This window comes from Nematolebias whitei, chromosome 17 (genome assembly GCF_014905685.2).
Source record: "Nematolebias whitei isolate Nwh7 chromosome 17, NemWhi1, whole genome shotgun sequence".
NCBI lineage: Eukaryota > Metazoa > Chordata > Actinopteri > Cyprinodontiformes > Rivulidae > Nematolebias > Nematolebias whitei.
The window spans coordinates 37,081,837-37,099,247 of record NC_056514.1 but is presented as its reverse complement, the minus strand read 5'-3'; the positions used below and the strand labels follow the sequence as shown (position 1 = coordinate 37,099,247).

General features: G+C 40.8%; 1 protein-coding gene across 1 annotated transcript; it reads right to left on the bottom strand.

Moving 5' to 3' along the window:
- Nucleotides 1-160: 160 nt before the first annotated feature.
- Nucleotides 161-15,525, bottom strand: LOC119423815 (kelch domain-containing protein 1). Its single transcript, XM_037691226.1, has 13 exons — nt 15,178-15,525; nt 13,723-13,793; nt 13,415-13,532; nt 9,260-9,372; nt 9,000-9,090; nt 8,820-8,918; nt 7,165-7,239; nt 6,307-6,365; nt 6,118-6,230; nt 4,682-4,754; nt 3,974-4,058; nt 2,699-2,778; nt 161-492 (listed from the first exon to the last, which is right to left on the bottom strand). Exons 1-13 carry the CDS (start codon nt 15,268-15,270, stop codon nt 357-359), a joined length of 1,206 nt encoding a protein of 401 aa, XP_037547154.1. The 5' UTR covers nt 15,271-15,525; the 3' UTR covers nt 161-356.
- Nucleotides 15,526-17,411: the final 1,886 nt, after the last annotated feature.

Below are 17,411 nucleotides of genomic sequence, written 5' to 3'. Positions count from 1 at the left end.
TCTTAGCTTTAGCCTTTTAGGAACAATTTGACATTTTTTGCTTGTTTAAATCATCTAATCAAGTTAATTCTAAATTTCAGCACTGGTTTACGATTCACATCCATTTTCTTGTATTCTTTAGTTTCCAGCTGCATTTTAAAAATAAGGCATAAACACCACAGAAATATGAAACAGCTTTATTCAAAATATTATTCACAGACTAAAACTTAACCTAAACAGAGTTTCTTTTTAAAACGAAAGTCTTTATTTACAAATTAGGAAGTTTAAAAATGTAGCCCAACTCATTTTAAAGTTACTTTTCGCACATAAATGAAGCAGGACGGGCTCGGAGGGTTGTTGCTGTAAAAACGTTCCCTTCAGGCGCTCACGATCGGCTTCATGGCGGAGAAAAAGGCGACTCTACCGTTGATTTTGTCGCGAAGTTTTGACGGCAGCCAGTCGAGCTGCTGCTTGAGGAGCTCCGAGTTTCCACCGATGAAATCCTCACACAGTCTGGAGAATCCAAGGAGAACAAAAAAAAAAAAAAAAAAAAAAAAAAACAACATTAACCGACAAAGTTCAGTCAGGTCATCTGGATGGCTTCTTTTGTCGAGATGTTTCGTCCTTCATCCAAAGGACTTCATCAGTCCGAGGAGCCACTACAAACTGAATCCCACAAGCAGCAAACCCCCATAACGGACCAGCCAGTTTGCTGGTGATATAATGGTTTCTAGGGTCCGCCCTCTCCCTCGTAGACTCCTCTAAAGGCAGCCATAACCAAAGTGGTTCAAAACATCAAAGTTCATGCTCAATAATCCAGGTAGAAAATCCAGTCAGGTCATCTGGATGTTTTTTTTTTTTTCAAATGTCCTTTAATGTTTTGAACCGCTTTGGCCATGGCTGCCTCTCAGGAGTTGACTGGGAAGAGGGCAGGCCCCAGAAACCATTATCCCCAGCAAACTGGTTGGTCCACTATGAGTGTGCTGCTTGTGGGAGTGAGTCTGTTGTGGCTCCTCGGACAATGAATCAGAATCAACTTTGTTGTTGCACAGTTAACGCAGCGAGAATACATTCAGTGCAGCCGTCCATAGACGAGGGTAGACGGGTGCACGGGGGCTGCAGCTTCTCTGTGAAGCGCTGCCCTTATAGTTTAAAGATAATTTAGATAAAGTCCTTTGGATGAAGGACTTAACAGCTCAAAAAAAAAGCTGTCCTGAGGACCTGACTGAACTTTGGATTTTCTACCTGGATTAAACAGATTTTAACCGTTTACATTTGGTGAAGAACCATTTCTGCTCCGATAACCTCATGGGTTCAGTTTTTGCATATTCAGCCTTTGAAGTTTACATCAAACATTTTTTTTTATAATCAAAATGTTGCATTAAAAGTAAAGAATTTTATGAGCTAATGGGAGACGGATCCACAAACAAGAAGCTAAACAATGAAATCATTTAAAACCCTTTAAAAGCCATCGGTCACCATTTTAATCCAGAGTCAAATGAAAGACTGAAAACTGCTAATTTTACTCTTAATGGCTAGGCCTGTCACGATAAATTTTGCTGGGCGATTAATCGTCTCCGAAATTATTGCGATAACCGATAATATTGTTTGAAATTTGACAATTAATAATTGTCAAATTTAAGAAGAAATTTTGTAATTTTTGTGTGCAGTGCCGTTTCTTGACCACCAGGTGGTAGTATAAGATTGAACTGAAGGATGGATAGTGAGGGAGTGAGCACATTGTCTAAGAAAAATGGATTTTGACCATGAATTCGAGCTTTGACAAGACTGAGGTCGGCCTGTTAGCTTAGCTCGTAGCTTAACTGCTTTTAACGGACCAAACACGATTTTGGATCGTTAAAAAACTGATTTTAAGAGAAAGGGAGGGGTCAGTGAAGAGCACCGGGAGTTGTCATCCAGTGTCTTCAGTAGAAAGAGAGAGGCACGAAGAAACTATAAAGCCGATAAATGAAAATGAGATCAATAATTTTCATTTATGTGATTAATTGATTTGTTTATCGTGACAGGCCTACTAATGGCACAATTTCAAAAAGCCTCATTTGCTAAAATGTTCAATTCAGTCAATTCATTGTTGTCACAACTCTTTAAAATAATGCAAGACTAATGAAATCCCCACATTCCAAGATTAAAAAGGATTCATAAATTTGCAATCGCGTCGTGTGTTTTTTTTTTTTGTTGTTTGTTTTTTAATAATTGCCTTAGGGTCAATTAATTTACAGACCATCTTTTGTTAATGCACGCAGTAAGATTTTATTTGTCCTGTAATAAATAGTGTTTTAGTACATTCTAGCACATTTTATGGGCTAAAACAAAATGAGTTATTTTGTTCACCAAATTGGAGGAGAACAAAAAAAAGTTCTTTAAATTTTCCTCTAAAATATTAGTTTTTAGTTGAAGTTAGGAGGCTCGAAATATCAACTGAAACGTTTTAGAACGTGTAAACCGATCCCGAATGTGTCCAGAACGATTAAATCTGGTTTTTCCTCCTTAAAGAGAACATCGCCTCCTGTTCAGGGCACAAAAACCTCACAACACCTTAAATCTGACCAACACGAGCCTGTTCACGTACAGTAAGCTCATTAGCACACCAGCAGGAGTAGAAACCTCTCGAAGGTCTCGTTCACACAAACGTCCTGCCAACGCAGAGCAGAGACAAACGTGAGCGTTGCCAGCTACCGTTCACAGTAAAATCAGTTACCTGCAGAGAGAGTACGGCCTGGTCTGAAACAGGAAAACGTCCCTGCAGTGATTTGATGACGGACACCTCAGAACTACCACCTGAAAATCAAGGGCAAAAATTAAACAGTTGAAAATTTAGTTTAAATAAGTTAAATGGAGCTACAAACTTGTCGGAAGAATTATGATGATTATGTTTGATACTTAGGCTTAACACGTGTGAAAAAGTAAAATCATTTTGTCATGAGTCATAGCTCTGATGTTTTTATTTTTATTTTATTTATTTTTTTTGAAGGAATGCATATCGCCCACTGCCTTGCTTTACAAAATTTAAAGCAGGGGTGCCCAATGAGTTTTTTTATGTCATGTCTCAGAATGGAGATTTTCAGGGGGGGATGAATGCAGCAGAGTCCGGCATCAGGTTTGCCAGATAAAATTCATCTTTTTTTACCCCCTCCTTTTCTGTGCCCATGTTCAAACGCATATCTCATCTTAGAATATATTTACCCAGTGCACATGTTTAGGTTGAAACACGATTTTAAAGCCATAGTTTATAATTTCTTATCTGGCAACCCGACTGACATGGAAACTACAGTGTTTTTCATGTAAACCTGCTCTTTTTCTTTATTACCTCCAATAAACACTGAAATGCCAACATTTCCAGAGGTTGTTCTCATGTAAACGAGGTTTAATAGTAGGGAGATCACTTTGACTTAGTTTTAAAAAGTAGCTCGCAGGCTGAAAAAGTGTGGGCACCCCTGATTTAAAGAATAGCATAATCTGTTAGTGCTTTAAGTGTTGTGAATGACTCAGCTGCTACTACACTAAATTTTAGCTGAATGTGTAAAACTGACAGTGGTAATATTTTTCGTTTTGGTTAATGTTGAATAACTCAGTGGTTCCCAACTCAGGTCCTTGAGGAACACCATCCTGCAAGTTTTAGTAGTTTCCTGCTTTGACACACCTGGTTTGAATGAATGGGTGATTAACAGGCTTCTGCAGAACTTAATTAAATCACTGAATCAGGCGTGTTTAAAGCAGCAGGCAAAAAGCTTAGGATGGAATGCCCTTTACTTCATGTGTTCCTTCATCATCCTGAAAACATCTGGATAATTAATCAGAACAGTTTCAACTGGTTCGCCCACTAATGCAGTTTAAAACGTGCAAAATATTAAAAACAAGGACAGACCAACGCTGCAGCCTCGTAATGTCTGCAGAGAGAAATAGCCAGGCAACATTTTGTGCAAACATTAAGTGTTTAAAGATGAATTTCATTTAATTTTTTTAAGTCTCGTACCGTGTCTATGTGGATGCAGAGGCTGCTGCTTCCTCCAAACACAACAACATCGTCGTCACTTCCCAAGCAAGCCGTGTGACAAACCCTTATGGAAAACAAACAGATTTTTACTCTACACAAGCAGCAACATGAAGCCTCCAACAGGTTCAAATAAAAAGCTACCCTGAAATGTTTTAATGTTCTAAAGTGTAAATTATTCAAGTGAGACTTAGTTCAGAGAGGTTCAGTCAAAAGGTCAGCATCTTACCTGTTGCAGATGGCCTTCTGATTGACCATGAATATCAACTCGGCCAGAATAAACTCAACGCAGAGTCAAACCCAGTTTCTTTAAATGGTCAAAGTGCTCCAGCCTGCACAGGAACTGCTACAGCTAGCTGCCGCCGCCACAATTTACATGGGCAAATGTTCAGTTGTTAGAAAATAACTCGTTTTTGTTTATTAAATAAAGTTTGCATGAGCAGCTGAACTGCAGCCGTTAGATTTGAATGAAACCTTTTCTCCACACTGAGGTTGATTCAAGTCGTTTTTATTCTGTTTCACTTTTTTTTATAGCTTCATCTACTTTAATCGTTAAGCACATAAATAAAGCAGAGATGGGTCAAAGAGCCGTCTACAACAGGCAAAATATTAGTCTGATCTTTCCACAGAACCCCACTCTTAAAGACATGAACCATGCCTTTAAAACAGCTGAAAGGTACTGAACTTCACCTGGGCTTGTCTTTGTGAGGGTGCGTCACCTTCATCCACTCTCGTCCGTGGGTGTTGAACTGCCAAGCATCGTCTTAAAAATAAATAAAGAAAATCCCATGAATCAATTTATCAGACCAAGTGATTTTTCATTTCCTTTCCTGGAGAGTTCAGAAATCACAAGATGTTGGATTCAGCCGACACGAAACGGTTTAATATTTTTCTTCTGTATGTGGTTCGGCTCGATTCTTTTCCCACAATTTAAGCCGTTTCAAATTTCTCAAGACGTTCAGCTCTTTCAGGAAAATCCTGCGGTGATGTTTGGTATTGGTGCAACTTTAGCTTTTTGAAATATTTAGCTTTTCTGTCATTCTGTCCTCATAGAAACTGAATTGAGCTTATTTTACCTCCTTCAGATCCGTTTACAGTCTTTTACTACTCCTTTCACATTTTGTTCTGCTTCAGCTTCTTTTAGATTCCTTGTGCAAATGTAATTTATTTTGCAGCTAATTTCAGCTGTTTTATGCTCCTTTGATTCTTTCTGCTAAATAACATTTGTGCTGATTTCAACTTTGTACTAATTTCAGCTTGTTACACTTCTTTCAGCTTATTTCTGCAAGTTTCAGCTTTTTCTACTATTTCAGCCATTATATAGCCGTTTTTATGCTATGTAAACTTTTTCAGCCAATTCTACATTTTTTGCATCCATTTCAATAGTTTCAGCCTAATTCAGCAAAAATGTGCTCTCCACTTCTTGCAACTTGAGCTTTTTCTACTTTTTTAGCTACTTTTCAGCAGTTTTTCCCCAATTTAAGATTTTTTTTTCTCAGACATTTCCCCACTTGTGCTCATTTCTGCTTCTTTCAGCAAATGTGTTCTTTCTGCTTTCTTCTGCCAATTTAAGCTTGTTCTACCTTTTCAGCTAGCTTTTTAGCATTTGAGCTAATTGCAGCGATTTTCAGAAATTCAAGTTTTTCAAGGTAATTTTTGCTACTTTCAGCCGACCAGTAATTAACTTGTTTCTGCTAATTGCAGCTTGATATGCTCCTTTCAGCTTTGTTGGTTTCAACTTTGCCATTTCAGCTGATTTTTAGCAGTTTGTGCAAAATTTAGCTTTTCCAGCAAATTCCACTTTAAAAAAACAAACAAAAAAAAAAAACATTTCAGCTCCTTCCACTTCCTTCTGGTAGTTTAAGCTTTTGTCTTCAGCTACTTTTCCCTAATTTCAGCTTTTGACGCCAATTTCTTAAATTTTAAGCAATTTTCTGTTTGTTTGTTTTTTAGCCAATTTCTTATTTTATGCCAATTTCTGCTCATTTAAACCCAGTTCAGCAAATACTGTACGTGTTCCTTCTGCTAATTTAGGCTTTTTCTTCCAATTCAGCATGTTTTTCAGCAATAAGCATTCACACTGCATTTTCGCAGGAAATTCAGTTTCTCTGTAGTCATTCACTTACTCATAGTGGTTCCATCTACGCCGAGGCCGCCGTAAACAAAGAGGTTTCCATTCGATGTGGAGGTCATCGTGTGCATGGAGCGGCCCAGAGGTGCACAGGACGGGGAGCAGTCGCTGAGAATAAGCAGTACGATGTAAGAAAAATAGATAACAGATTTAAAAGACGTTCTTAATCTGAAAGACGTTTTACAATCTAGTCCAAGTCCAGCTCCCGAGGTCCAAGCAGAAAATGTCCAGCGCTGCAGTTTCCTGCAAACAGATGGGATCAATGAAAACGAGGAGCAAACTGGATCAAGCAGCCTCGTCTGGTCACCCGTAAACAATCGGCCACTTTGGTTACTCTGCTCCGCCGATCATCATGAGCGCATGTGCTTGTTAGCAAAATCTCATTAACCACCGAAGGAATTTTAATGAAACTTGAAATGATTCGACGTATACCAAGAAACTAACTTTTGGAATCAATTCAAACAAAGATGGCCTCCATGGCTAATTTACATTAGGAGGCGTAAAAGCTCAGTCAGTTTTATAGATGTTAAACTTTGTGGCCGTAGCCGAGAGTCATTTCCCAACATGCACCGAGGGTCACAACTTAATTGACCAGAACAGCTTCAACTCAACAAGCACGAGTTGATTTTAGTCTTAAAAATGACTTGAAATGCAGCGGAGGGGCATTCATTCCTTCAAGATATGCCTCTAATTTTAGTCATTGTGTTCAAACGACGAGACGTTCATCAAGTCCATCTCAGACTCTTAAGGTTGTTAGAGGTGATGGGGGTGGGTGGGGGGGTTCAGATGCAGCAGGACAGTCTAGGACTAAACATTCACAGAATCTGTTTTTGTGCACGGGGCGCCATCGCGTCACAACAGGAAAGAGCTGCCGAGACAGGAAAGGGCCAGACGCAAACCGTCCCCACAAAGGAGGAAGTCCTACTCTTGTACAACTCCATCTTAAAACATCACTGCACGAACGTTTCCTGTCAACGAGCGGCTGGATACAGAAGACCATCGCACTCTTGTGGCCCTCAGGCCGTTTCATCAGTGAACTCACCACACCGCCACTGATGTAACCTTTGTTCCCCAGCAGGGCACTGGCATGGCAGCCTCTGGGATCAGGAGCAGGACCCTGAAGAAGACAACACACTTCAATCGCACCCACAGATCAGCCAAAACATTAAAACCACCATTTAACATTGGTTACATCCACCACCGGTTAAAGAATCTGAGGAAAAGTCATAATCCACCAACAATCCCAGGAGTTTGTTTTGATTTCAGAAGTCACTTCTGTCGAGGAACAGAGTTTCTATAAAAAAGGGACTTGTTTTTAGAAATTAGGGGAAAAAAAAACCTCCAAAAAAAGGACCAAGTTGGAAACAAGCGAAATCCACCAATGAAGACCCCTCTGGGTCGACCAGAGTAGGGTCAAGTATCGTGGATTTTTACTGTTTTTACAGACCGACCATTTCTGCACAGCTTTTGATTCCAGTGTGTAAAGTATGCAACGCAAAGATGTCCATAATAAATCCATCCATCATCTTCCGCTTGTTCCCAAGTCGAGTCATGGAGGCAGCACCTCGAGCAGGAAGGGCCAGACGTCTTTCCACAGCCACCTCTTCCAGGAAAGGTGTTCCCAGGCCAACCAAAAGACAGCGTCTCCAGTGTGTCCTGGGTCTTCCCTGGAGTCTCCTCCCAGTCAGACATGTCTGAAGCACCGCACTAGGGAGGCGCCCAGGGAGTGTCCTTACCAGATGCCTGAACACCTCAACTGGCTCCTTTCGATGCGGAGGAGCAGTGATTCTATTCAGTCTCTTCCGGATAACTGAACTTCTCATCCTCTCTTCTTTCAGTCACTACCCAGAGTTTGACCATAGGTGCGGGCAGGAACGTAGACCGACAAGTAAATTGGGAGCTTTATTTTACAGCTCAGCTCCTTCACTACAACGGACTGGTACAGAGTACGCAATACTGCAGACGGTGCACCAATACATCTTGTAACTGCCAGTTTATTTTATGTTTTACATTTAAATGGCTTGTACAGTTTTATTGTATGTAGTTTTACATTCCACCTGTAGTTGGTGCTGTATTCAGGTGTGAAAATAACAAGTCGGTCAGTAGCAATGATGCGAGTATCGGCAAGTAAGCACAGGTTTTTAAGTTCAAGAGTTCGAAGAAGCTGAAACTGAAAAAAATTGGTAGCACACCGCCAATGAGGTGTGTGTTTTATTTCTATATTTTGTTTTCCTTCGAGTGTACAAGCGTTTGATATTATTTGTAGTTTATTTTTCTTAAGAGTTAATAGTTTTATTTTGTGCATCTTTAGTTTTCAGGTACCAAATCTTAATTCATCAGTTTGAGGAAACCACTTGTGTCTGGGCGTGTTTGAAAGGAGTTAAACATCCGTCAACCTCACGCTCCATTATTCTTAACTTGTGAACACTTTGTTGAGCCCCTCACCCAACAGGTCTGGCCTCAGGAGGACAAGTTTTTATTTCAGGTGAGGCAACTCGTTTTACATAGTCGTCCTCCATCCAGGTCTTTGCTTTTAGCCTGACTCCTCTCCCACCCCCCACCCCCAAGGTCAAATTGTGAGGGTTGAATCCCGCAGCAGACAGCCATTCACGGGGCCCAAATGATCCACCGGTGTCAAGGTGGCGATTCTGTCGACAGCAGGGTTTAAAAACAGTCACATTCACCTGTTCTGCTCACCTGAGTGTCAGGTTTACTCCAAGTTGAGGTCCGAGTATCAAAAACGTGGACCTCGTTGTTCCACCCCCAGCATCGAAACAAAGTGTTTCCGATTGTTGCCTAAAACAATTAAATTCATCAAGACCCGAGCATAAAAACTGAAAAGGCTGCAGGGAGTTAATTACAGAGGTTAGTATTCACCCAGGACATGTCGTCTATGATGAAGCTGGACGACGAAGAGTTTTGCACGTCCCCCATCGTCTTGCATCCATACCCACCGAAGTAGATCAACCTGCAACAACAATTACTGCCATTAATTCAAATAACCAAGATGGCAGAAAAATATTCAAATCGCTCCCTGAAGACATTCAGCATTTAAAGAAAACACTTTCAGCAGTTTGTGCTCCATGAGCAGCGTCAACATCTGTGATGCGTTTCAGGCTCCCACAAACAGAACAGACCTCTCTCCGTGCACCCAGCAGGAGTGTTTGTTTCGGGGTGAGGGAGTCGTCCCCTTCGCGTCCGTCAGTCTTGTCCAAGAGCAGCACGGCTGAGAAACGTCAGCGCTGAACATCTGCAAGCAGAAACTCTACAGTAAACAGGACTTTGAAATATCCCTCCAGCTGCTCGGACTTTGTTTTAGATCACAAAATGTTAAAACCTTAAGATCAGCTCTTTGGAGCTTTAAATAATCTAACAGGAGACCCACATGTAGCACATTGTACGTGTGTCAAACCAGTGCGGGGCTGGTAGAGGTTTTTTTTTGGGGGGGGGGGGGGGGGGAAGCTATAAGTCCAAAATAGACATCCATTATAATATGTTAAATCAGTAGGACTACCAAAGAAAAGGCCCTCAGGACAATCCCTATATGTTAATCTTTGAATACATTTGTCCAACACCCCTGGTTGGTTGTTCACGCAAGTGCTGTATTCTTCTGTAAACTTCATTTGTTTGTTGTATACTTGCCATTTGATTAAATAAAAAAATTAAAAAAAGTGTCACTGCATAGTCTGTCCCAGGACTGGAAGCATGATCCATACAGTGCGCCCATACTCTGGGCGCAGGAGAGCTGCGCCAAGAATAGTCTATATCTAGAAGAGGAGCCAACTGCACATGTGCAACTTTTAACCAGAGTCTAAGGGCAAAGATATTTGCGCCCCAGAGCAGAAATACATCAATAAGGGACAGCGTTTTTGAAAAACTTGACTCATTAACATAAAACATTTCATTTTAAAAAAAATTTTTAACGCCTTCACTGTAATATGGTGGTGAGGTGGCATCCTAGCACCCTCTATTGACAAGCTGCCACTGTGTCAAACTATTATACAGCGAAACAGATCTACAGCAACAAGATCAAAGTTTACAGACGGATCGAGACTAGATTATACTTTTGACGTGTGTAAGGAAGGTTTTGATATTTCATTGTGTCAAGACGTGTTGGACCCAATTCTGCACAGGTTGCATTGAACAGAACGTCCTCTTTCGCTACACCTGGACAGTTTGTGTGCGCATGACGTCCAGCAAAGTTCTGAAATGAACAGACCGACCTAAAACGCACCAAATCTGCCTGATCTGGAAAAGCAAAACCCTTAATCACAAGTTGAACGCAACAGAACAGCAATGACTTATTGCCAATTTTTATTTGCCTTTTTATTAATGCAATGCTCAAGATGTGACGCAACCTTCAGTTTGCATACAAATGGCAAGGATTTGTCAACTTTACCCGTTTTAAAGAACAACCTGGTTAGTGCAGCTCATTCAGTTTGAGGGAGAAAAAACTAAAAATGTCCAACCTTAAAGAAAAAATAATAAATTTCCAGGACTTAAAAAAAAAAAAAAAAAAAAAAACACATTTCAGAGCAGAAGTACATCTGAACCGGAGACAAACCCAGATATTTTCCTCATCGAAAACACCAATAATACCAAGCCAATTTATTTATAGAGCACTTAAATCAGCAACAAGACCAACCAAAGTGCTGTACAATAGAAACAAGCACATAAAAATAGGTACAAATAGCAGCAGATGCACTGTAATGATGCAACAAAGTCTTACAGAAGGAATTAAAACTAGAAATAAAGCCTCGCTCGTGTACGTCAGCTTTTCAGTTCCTGCATGTCAGGTCAAAAAAAAAAAAAAAGAAAAGCCAGAAAAACTGGTTTACACAACTGGTTAAACTAAAAACAAGCGATTCAGGATTCACTCGTGTGTGAACGCGAGCTAAAATTACTCAAGTGATTGTGTTGAATGACAAACTGAATTAAGTTTCTGTAGAACTTGAATACAATTTGTTGCATCTGGGCCAAAAGCCTGTTTTTGTGATGCCCCTCTGACCTTTGACATACAAAAAATTTAATCTCTTGATATTCGAGCCCAGGTGACAAGTTGGAGGAAATTCCTGAGGAATTCCAATAACTCCCTCCAGGAACGGGGCGGATGAAAGGAGCAACTCCTCTGCGCACAGATGGAAGTACAAAGGAGGACCAGAATAAACCAAAATGTCAAGATCTGAACATCCAAGAAGAAGCCCAAGTCCAAATCTTTTGAAATAATGTTGGGAAACCTAAAGAACTGCTGATAAAAACTCTGGCTCATTGAAACATTTAAGCTCAATTTGTGACAAATGAGTATTTTAAAAAAAGTTGTTTCCTTCAGATATGGAGCCTGTTGCAAATGTCATGTCAGAGGGTTAGATACTCTCAAGGACACGAAAGTTAAAAAATAAAAAACAAAGACGTTTGGGCCCTATTTTAAACTGGTGGAGCTTTAAAAGGTTTCACTTGCTTCAAATAAGCTGCGAACACGACTGAAGTTATTCTGAACACAATCAAATTACCCCCCCTTCTTTAAACGAGCTGCGCCACAGATTCCTTGTAGTTTAGTTCAGTTTCAATATTTATCATCGCCAAAGGGCAATTTGTTTCACACAAAACATCCATACAAGACATTGAGACATTAAACTAAATCTGTTGAGAAGCCCGATCGCTACAGGGATGACAAGTTTTTCAGTCTGTTCCTCCACATCTGGGCGCCTGCGTCTAGATGGAAGCAACCTGAACTCACCATGGAGTGGGTACATGGTAAATGGACTGTACTTATTTAGCACCTTTCCATCTCATCGAGACACTCAAAGCACTTTACAATCCGTGTCCTCATTTACCCATACAGCACTTTAGATCGCTACAAAGCTAACTGAACAAATTATTCTATAGAGACTAATCAGTGCTTTATCACATTCATACACCGTCAGAGGCAATGAGGGGTTCAGGGCCTCGCCTAGGGACACTTAAACATGTGATAGCTGGTGGATTCAAACCCTCAACTCTTGCATTGGAGGACGACTGCTCTAACCACTCAGCCACAGCCGCCCAGCCAGAAGTGGGTGATCAGGATCTGCCAGAATCAGCCTGGCCTTGTTCACCGACCTCACCAGAGGTTCTGTAGAGCCAAGCCAGCAGTTTAGCCGACAACAAATGAGCTCTAAAAATCAGGTTAAGATTGAACTTTTGGAACCGACAGCAGTCACACGTTTGCACCAGTGGTGTAGTCTACATTTCTGTACTGGGTATACTGTGCTTGGAAACCAAAGTACACTGGTTAGTACAATGTAATCGTCAATTTATTTTGATTTTTAAGCATATTGGACGTTTCAAAATTTCTCTGACGCTTATATTTGAATAAATGTACAACAATCTTTGTATTAAAAACGTGTTATAGAATTTATAAAACCGTATCAAAGCAAAGCGCTGCATACCAATAGATATGGAAGCGTTTTAACCGTTTAACGTAGGACACGTGCCTAATGGTATGTCACGTCTCATCTGGCACTTTTAACTGGGTATATTGAAATTCTTAAGCTTTTCTAGTGGGTATACTCCGTATGCCCGAGTATCACGTGCACTACGCCACTGGTACACCCACTCATTGTGCCATGGTCGTCAGTAAGTTTGGACTTTTAATCACTTGAATCATTTTCAGGGGTGGAATGATTTCAATTAAGAACTTGGGGCACAAATCTAAATTTTTCCAGTTTCTTCCAGTCTACATTTGGGTCAAAATTACATTTTTAAGCTCAACTACATCACCCAAATCTTTTGATAAAGTGACTAACTTCTCGTAAGTGATCGTGACTGACTGCAGCTGGTCGTTTCCGTTTGCCAGTAAGAATTTGTTTGAACACTCATCGGTCGCCTTTGGATGAAAACAAACCAGTTCGGACGTTCAACAACTAAAGGCTGCCGTGAGCTGGAAACTGCCGAGACGCTGGAGTCCCCGTCCTGTCCACAGCGAAGACACTACGCTCCGAGAAAGCAGCTCCAAAAAAGACCAACATCTTCTGGAGAAGTTTATTTAACCGATACAAGACAAAAATTTAAAGTTGTGCGGCCACAATGACGAGCTTTCAGACCAACTGTTAAGCATGGTGGTGGTAGTATCATGCCAATTAGTGGGGTGTATGTATATATTTGAGCCCATGGAAAAGTGGTTCAAATAGCTAGTTTAGAGGTAAGAATAAGTTGGCAAATTTCTACAAAACGGAGGCGTCTGCTCGGCATTAGAGCCCCGTGTACTCCGGGACTTGAGCCAGCGAGCTTTTACCTCGTCCACAGAGTCTCACCTGGTTCGAGTACCCTGCAGAGTCACAACCTCCAAAGACGTACAGCCGATCGTTCACATTGGAGCCGCAGAAACCCAACAAGGCTGAGGGAACGTCTCCGGTCATCTCCTTTCTCTGCCTGTCTCCCATCAAAAGAAAACGGAGTGAAGTGAAAGGGTTAATACGTCTGAGCCATGAAAGATTAAACTTATCAAAACTTGAGGAAAACAAACGTCTCCAAGCAGCTCTTTATCAAAATGAGCCGCAGCACATGCTTTAATGTTCAGCTGCAGGTCGAGGCGACATCTCGGCTGATACGGCCTCCTTACCACGCCCCGCTGTCCAAATCACACAGCCATATCTCATCGCTGGGCAACGCCACATCCTGTCCAGCTTCCACCTGCCGAGAAAACATCCAGATAAAAACGGGGCGAGACGGCAAACAGAAAAGTTTCAAGGTTTATTTTATTTTATTTGCCTCTAATCTTAAAGAGCTCTCAATTCACACTGAAAATTCATGAGCTGCTTTTACATCTTTCATAACTTTTGATCCGTTTACAACCTTTTACTACTTTTAGATCCGGTTCAACTTCAGCTTCCTTGTGCAAAAAAATAAATTAAAATCTACTACATCTAATTTCAGCTGTTTTGTGCTACTTTCAGCTTTATTCAGCCAAGTCCAACATTTGTGCTTCTTGCAACTTATTTCTGCCAAAACCAGTTTGTTATGCTCCTTTCAGCTTATTTTTGTTGAAGTCAGCCATTTCTGAAAATTCAGCTAACATTCAGCCGTTTGTGCTTTCAGACAATTCCATATTTTTTTTAATCTTTAACTTTTTTCTAGATTAATTCAGCATATCTACGCTATACCCACTTCAGTTAAATTAAGTTTATTTCTACTTGTTTTAGCTACTATTCAGTTGTCTTAGGCAAATAGCTTTTTGCAGATAATTTCAACTTTATTGTGCCAATTTATGCTTCTTTCAACATTAGTGGGCACGATTAAGCTCACTTCACTTCCTTTTGGAAACTTAAGCTTCTTTCGACATTTATTTAGAGAATATTCAGCTGTTTTGGGGAAATTTCTGTTTTTTTCTGTACAATTTCAAACTTTTTATGCACATTTCGGCTTCTTTCAGCCTTAGTGGGCACAATTCTAGTCACTTCACTTCCTTCTGGTAATTTAAGCTTTTTTCTGCTTGTTTTAGCTACTATTCAGCCGTTTTTGGCAAATTTCAGCTTTTTGCAGCTTTATTGTGCTAATTTATGCTTCTTTCACCATTAGTGGGCACAATTAAGCTCACTTCACTTCCTTAATTTAAGCTTTTTTTTACATTTCTTTAGCGAATATTCAGCTGTTTGGGGGGAAATTTCAGCTTTTTAAAAAGGTAATTTCCACTTTTTTCCTTCTGCTAACTTATTAGGCTTGTTCTTCCTTTTCAGCTAGATTTCAGCATGTTTATAGCCATTTCAGCTTTTTTCCCCCATAAGGTTCTTCAGCAAGAAGCATTCGCTGCATTTTTGCAGGAAATGCAAATTCTCTAGTTTTATTTGCCTCTGAAAATTAATGCGCTACTATCATGCAAATCACTCCCTCCACTCCCTCCTGAGGGTCTTCAATAACCTGGTTTTGGTGAGGGTGCAGGCTGGTGTAGAATTAAAAAGGAAATCCAAGTGAAAAGATTAAAAAAAAAACCACAGTTTGCTCCTGAGACCGTCAGTCTCCATGTTAGCTCTGAGGCGGTTTCATTGATTGAGCCCACCTGCACAGGTAAGCAGCTCACCTGGTACCCTCCCCACACAAACAGGGTGTTGTTGTGGATGAACGCCGTGTGGTCGCTCCTGTCCAGCCGGCTCACAGGCAGGGCAGCATCCATCCCAGGCCGGGGTTTGAACCAGCGCCTCCAAATAAAATTTAAAAATCGGTTTAAAAGCAGGAGAGGTGGATCAGAGGAGGAAGAGCTGCTGCTCCGACTGGAAGCTGGAGATCGGTCTGGACGGGTTTTTCAGGCTTGCCGTCCTGTTCCACTCCTCCCATCAGCTGGAAGCTTCCAGGAAGAAGCTTTTCAGCTCGGAACGAGACGCACGTGGTGGGAATTTAAAACGTCACGACTTTAAGGTCCATTTATGGGAAAATCTATATAACCTGCCGTTTGTGCTCCAACAGGTGGCCCTGGTTGGAAAGTAATGAAAAGTAATCAGCAGCACCTGCGGCTGTTTGTCGCAGGGGCGCCACCAAGAGGGGGCCTAGAGGGGCCCGTACCCTGTCTGGCAGACATTGGTTTAATACATTTTGCGATGTAGAAGTTTTAAATGCATCATTTTGCCCACATAAATGACACCCAGGTGGAGCAGTGGGCAGCTGTGGTGCCTGGGGAGCAACTGGGGATTGGATGTCTTGCTCAGACATGTGAATGGCTGGGAGTCGAAACGCGACCTTCTGGTCCGGAGTCAGCTGCCCTGCCTCTTGTCTACCCCATCTCAGCCCCCAAATATTATTAAATCTTAATAAAATTATATGGTTTTAAAGTATAGTTTCCTTAAATTATTATCAAGATGGGACAATCTGGGAGTCCAACCCACCTCACTCCCCGGGATCCCCCCCCCCCCCTTGGTGGGCACAGAAACGCTAACGGCTGATATCCGAACTAATTTTTAGTTTGGTATATTAGCATTGTTGCTAACTTTGTAAACTGTTAGCAGAATTAGGTTTCGCCACTAACAAAATTCACAAGCTTGTTCCTGTCTGTTGTGGGCGTGTCCCGAAGAGTCCGTTAGGCACGCTATTGGCTGGCTACGTGCACACGTAAGCTGTGATTGGTCGACTCGGCTTCAAATGGAAGGAGATAAAGACGTGTGACCAAGCGATGAGGCATAGTTGTTTGGCTTCAGCTATATTTTTTACCTGTTGAGTGTTATTTGTGCTCATCGTGTTCAACAGCTTTTGTTAAAAAAATCACGACATTTCGAATACTGGTGCGTTGAAAATGGATATTTCCAGGTTGACAGAATTAATTCAAGATTATTTAATGAATAATTGTTTTGATCTCTTTGCTTGTGACTTCAAAATCAGTTCCTCGCTGCCTCAGAGTCTTGCTGCACGTCACTTGTTATTTCTGCTCAAATTTGGCGCCAAATCACAAAACCTTCAAATCAGGTACCAAAAGAACCCAACTCCCAAAGAAGAGAACTATCACGTCATCGCCTCAGTGCTAAAAAGATTAAATAATCAGAGAGGCTGACAACAGGAAGCAAATCAACATTCACCATTTTTTGTCTCAAAAATTGAGGTTTTGAGCCTGATGACTCTTAAAAGCACTTTGTACACATTTACGGTCTCCGTCAAGTTGACATTAAAACTCAAAAACCTTTAATTATTTTCAAAGTTAGGAGATATCAGCAGCACAAGATGCATCTAAATGGCATTTAGGTTAAAAAGAAGAAAAACAATCGTTTATTTCATCAGGACTGTTTATACTTCAGGTAAAACAAGTACAAACCAAGAATATGACATTGTGCATAGATCATAAATAATCACGCAAGGATTTTTTTTTTTTAATTCTTGGCAGTCTCTAGAAATGATCAGATTACTAAAAAGGTATTAAAGTCCAAAAAATAAACAGGCAAAAATAAAACAATCACTTCCCGTGGAAGATATTCCAGTTGGAATATTTATTAAACCGTGACAGTTTAGTGCAAAATACGCTTTTTCTATTTTCACCCCAGAATCACTGAAATATAATAATTTACCCCCAAACCTTCATTAGCAAACCACAGTACGTTTTAATATTGAATAAGTGTGTCCCACCACACGAGCAGCAAAACGAATATTCTGTAAATCCCCAACTTTGTGTTGAGACGTTTATTCATATATAAGTTTTTGGTTATTTACAATAAAAAGTTATGCGATGCGTTTTGGCATGTGACGAGAAGAAACCAGCTTCAAAGGAGGAAAAGAAGAAGGCACGGTCAAAATCAACTGTTTTCTTTCTTCCTTTAACGCGCCTCCGGCTCGAGT

Bases quoted from the DNA above. Each gene is read 5' to 3' on its own strand.
- LOC119423815 (XM_037691226.1), bottom strand. From the start codon at position 15,270: ATGGATGCTGCCCTGCCTGTGAGCCGGCTGGACAGGAGCGACCACACG. The intron at 13,794-15,177 runs GTGAGCTGCTTA...TTTTCTCGGCAG, and splicing joins TTGTGTGGGGAGGGTACCAG to GTGGAAGCTGGACAGGATGT. The intron at 493-2,698 runs GTAACTGATTTT...TGGATTCTCCAG, and splicing joins AGGCCGTACTCTCTCTGCAG to ACTGTGTGAGGATTTCATCG.